Source organism: Fukomys damarensis, unplaced genomic scaffold (assembly GCF_012274545.1).
Source record: "Fukomys damarensis isolate Sample0158 unplaced genomic scaffold, DMR_v1.0_HiC HiC_scaffold_19, whole genome shotgun sequence".
In the NCBI taxonomy this organism is placed as follows: Eukaryota; Metazoa; Chordata; class Mammalia; order Rodentia; family Bathyergidae; genus Fukomys; species Fukomys damarensis.
The window spans coordinates 61,988,188-61,992,543 of NW_022900931.1; the positions used below are offsets into that span (position 1 = coordinate 61,988,188).

Genomic DNA, 4,356 nt, shown 5'->3' on the forward strand with positions numbered 1-4,356 from the left:
GAGGGGGAGATGGGCGGGGCTAAGATCGGAGGAAGAAGAGGCGGGGCCTGGCCCAACTAAGGGGCGGGGCCTGTGCCTGAGGCTGAAAGGGGCGGGGCTGAATACAAAGAAGGAAGCGGAGCCAGACTCCGAGGTGCAAGGGGGCCGGACCTGGCGCTGAGGGGCCGGGCCTGCTACAACGAAAAGGCAACAGGCCTTTCTGAAAACTGAAGGGCGGGACCCGATTTGGAGAATGAGGAGGGTGGGGCTCGCCTGGAGAGGGACCAGGGGCGGGCTTGACGGCGGGAAAGTAAAGGGGTCTGGTGTGGCGCTGGGAAAAGGGTTGGGGGCTTTCCTACCTGAGGCTGCGAAGGGGTCCATGATGAAGGGGAGGGTGAATGGCAGGAATCCGACTTAGGGAAGGAGACTCGGTGGCCCTCCGATGGGAAGGGGGAGGGGCCTGACCCAGGGGCGGGGCTAGAAGAGCACCCAGGTGGGCATCCCCTGAGACCCGCGTTCCTCCGGCAGGGCCCGCTGCTACTGACCTCTCCTCGCTCCCGCTGGCTGTGTCCAGGACTGCAGGTGAGCAGCCATGAGGGTGGGGTCGGGGAGCCCCTGTGGAGACTCCATTGGGCACACCTCGGTCTGGGGGATTTGCCGGGGCCCCTTTCCGTTTTCCTGTGATGGCTGTGTCCCTTCCTGCCCGCCGAGACGGCTCCCTAGGTGTCCCTACTTCCTGGACAGGTAGGAGCTTGACAAGTAAGAGTAGCCAGGTACTGGCATCGAAGAGGACTCCCGAGGCACAGCAGAGTAAGGTTATGACCACTCTCTTGGCCTTTACCACTGCCACAGCCTGTCATACCCCCTCCAGTGTCTGTAGGCCACTTCTCCAGTCGCTGCCCCCGTTGTTCTCTTGTGTCAAGTGGGCATAATATCGGTGCCTCCCTTCCAGGGGTGGTTGGGAGGATTCAATGAGTTGATACAGGTTAACTTGCAAAGCAGTGTCTGGCATCCAGTAGACTGTTAGTGGTGTAATCTAATGGTAATAATAACTACCTGTAGCATAACACATTAGGCCGTATTTTTTTGTCTTTTTGAGAGAAGTTCTCCTTCTGTAGTCCAAGCTGGCCTGGCACTCCCTGCGTAGCAGGGACTGGACTCATGAGCCTCCTGCTTCAGCCTCCCCAATGCTAGGGACGCAGGGGGCGCCACCACGTGGTTATGAAGCTTATATCAGTGGTTCTTTAAAAACCAGAAACAGGGCTGGGGATGTAGCTCAGTGGTACCGGCACCTTACTGGCAAGCAGTAGGCCCTGAGTTCGATCCCCACTAAAGAAGAAACAAATAAAAGAGGCGTAGAGGATTTATGAAAGTAAACATTCAGGCCCTACTTTTGGGGTTCCTGATTCAATAGTTGAATCAGATGGTCCTTGAGAATTTGTACTTTTGAAAAGTCCCAAGAGGTGCTGAGAAGGCCTGGTCTGTAAAGAGCTCTGAGAAAATTATGACATCTTTTGTCCGCTCAGTTTATTGGGATTTGGAAGGCAAGGTGAGAGTCCTCCTGTGGGCGGCCCCAATTGTTGGATTTAGGGCTCCTCTCTGGAAGGAAAAGCCTTGGGAGGGATCCCCAGAAATTCTGCTTTGGGCCAAGTGTGGTGGCTCATGCTTAGAATCCCAACACTCTTGATAGGGTCTCCCTGCGTAGCCAAGGCTGGTCTTGAACTTGGGAGATGACTGAGGCAGGAGGGTCACAAGTTAAAGCCCACCCTGGGTAACTTAGCAACTTAGCGAGCTCCTGTCTCAAAATAAAATAATTCTTCAAAGATTTGGGAATGTTGCTCATCACACAGAGGCTCTGGCTTTAGTCTGGGGGATGCTGCTGGCTTGGCCCTTGAGGAGGCTTCCACAGCAGGTCTGAGGGTTTGCACGGTGGTGACGAGATGGTTAATGGCAGATGTGACCCAAACACTTGTTCTGGGCAGGACAAGGCTAAAACTGTGGGCCTCAGACCAAGAGATCAAGGTATTTGGTTTCAAGTGGGACTAATCCTTGTTTTTGGATCGCTTTCCAGGCAGGTGCTACGCTGCTGAGCTACAACCCCAGGCCCTGAGTGGGAGTAATTCTGACATCATCTATTCACTAAATACTTGTTTTGTTTTAGGTATCAGGGATTGAATTTGGGCCCTTGTGCTTGCGAGGCAGTGGAACCACTGAGCCAAACCCCCTGCCCGATTCACTAAATTCTCATTGAGCACCTGTTGTGTACCCAGTCTCTGCTGGGCAGTTCTGGGGCCACAGCAGTGGCGGAGATAGGCCCAGCCCTTCCTTGGTTGAGTTCCCTACTGAGATGGGGAGGCAGATGTGTAAACAATAAATGCGGGATTAGAAAACCTAATAGGGGTTATGAAGAGATCTTGGGGTTGGTGATGTTTAATAATAGGGTGGAGCCACACATGGTAGATACACCCGCTGTCCCACTATGTGAGACCGAGGCAGAAAGATCACAGTTTTGAGCCCAGCCTAGGCAGCTTAGTGAGTAACTGAATCCCAAGCTCTGAAACTTCTGCATTTTGTAAACAGACAAACCAAGGCCTGGAAAGGGGGAGAGGTGACTCAATTCCATGAAACATTGACTCCCAACACCTTGTGCCCTAGCAGCCAGCGTTTGTGGGGTGCCTAACACCTGACAGTTCCAAGTCTCCCACACACCATTTTGAAAATTACTTAAGCCCAATGAGGTAGGCGTTGTTATTGGACCTCTTTCCTCCTCCTCCTCCTCCTCCTCCTCTTTTTTTTTTGAGACAGGGTCTCACTGTGTAGCCCAGGCCGGCATTGAACTCACTGCAGTCCTCTTGCCTCAGCCTCCTAAACGCTGAGGTTACAGGCATTGCCACACCAGGTTTGTTGGCCCCATTTCATAGATGAGGACATCAAGGCCCGAGAAGGTTAGTAATGGGCTCAAGACACAGAGCTAGCAAGTAGCAGAGCCAGGATCGAAACGGAAGCCATGGGTCCCAAGACCCAGCACTGCTGCCAGAACGTAGCCTCCCTCTGTAGCCGTGGAGCCTCTTGGCCTAACTTGTCCTTGGGGCCCCTGGTCCATCTCGGAAGGGTTTTCCAGGTCCCTTCCTCTCCCCTGCCTCAGTATCCCCACATCCTTGAGGGGACCTTGGCAGGCTGAGTCCCCAAGTCACATGTGATAGGGGCTGAGAGACCGGCCTTCCCCGGGGCAAAGTTCTGGCTGCGGGGAGCCACTCCCTGGGGCGCAGAGAGCAGGTCCTCAGGATCAGCCCAGCCGCCAGCCTGTGCAGCCACCCTGGGTAGGGCTCGGCTGGGTGTGCTTCCCTGCTGTGTGACTCCCGGCCAGGCCAGGAGTGTCTCTCTGGGAGTCCCCTTGTCCTGCCTGTACAATGACAGGAGGTTGGTTTCAGTTTTTGCACAGCCCCTTGCGGGGCCCAGTTTTACTGGGGAGGTCACAGGGCTTCCCTGAGGACGTGGCTGTCGCTCCTCCCGTGGGGAGCAGGGCCGAGTCTGGGATCGGAGGTGGGAACCCGGGGACTAGGCCCGGAGGCCTTGCTCACAGCCCTGGATTCAGAAGAGCAGCGCCCTTGGTTGACAGCAGCCAGTGACCTCGGGGCTCAGGAGGGAGCCCTGCCAGTCTCTAGGATCCAGGGCGCCCATTGCTTTCCTGGTGACAAGACGTGTGCTTTTCCACGGCAACCACCATGTGCTTCATGACCCTCAGTCTGAATGTTTTGGTAGAGGCGTCTGATTTAGCTTGAGGACACCCGGATGCTGGGTCCCCAAGGTCAGGCGCTGGAGAGAGATGGGGGAGGAGTGGGCACCCTGGCACATCGCCCCAGGATGGAGGAAGCCGGAAGGGCTGCGGGGGACGGGGTCGGGGAACCTGTCTGTCTCGAGAGCGTGACGAGTCCTGGCGCCTCTGACCTCTCCTTTCTCTTCTCTTCCTTCCACAGATGAATTGGGTGAGTATCCGGGGCAGGATGCGGGAGGCCCCGGGGCCGAGTGCTCCAAGGGTGCTGGGTGTGGGGCTGGGGCGCCATGCGACTCCCAGGACCACACTCCCCGGGCCCCAAGGAAATACCGGGTGTCTGTGGGTGGCCTCGGCGTTACTGTGACTGGGATGAGCATTACTGTGTTGGGGAGCCCTCCTGGGGACCAGCGCTGTGCCAGGAGCTGAGACTGGGGGCGGCGGGGGCAGAGAAGGGATGAAGCCGAGAGAGGCTGCGGCGGTGAAGAAATGAGCGAGAGGGAGGTGGCTGGGAGGACACTTTCCAAAGAGCCTCCATTACGGCCGGATTTAGCTCAGCGGTGCGGTGCTCTGCCTTGCAAGCGCAAGGACCCGAGTTCAATCCC

At 56.5% G+C, this 4,356-nt stretch overlaps 1 protein-coding gene across 1 annotated transcript in view; it reads left to right on the forward strand.

The window, feature by feature from the left end:
- The window catches only part of Relb (RELB proto-oncogene, NF-kB subunit), a 24,144-nt gene that overhangs the window by 791 nt on the left and 18,997 nt on the right, over positions 1–4,356 (forward strand). Inside the window, exons 2-4 of the mRNA XM_033766001.1 lie at positions 213–241; positions 508–561; positions 3,957–3,965. Coding sequence (XP_033621892.1) covers positions 213–241; positions 508–561; positions 3,957–3,965 — 92 coding nt within the window. The remainder of the gene's footprint in view (positions 1–212; positions 242–507; positions 562–3,956; positions 3,966–4,356) is intronic.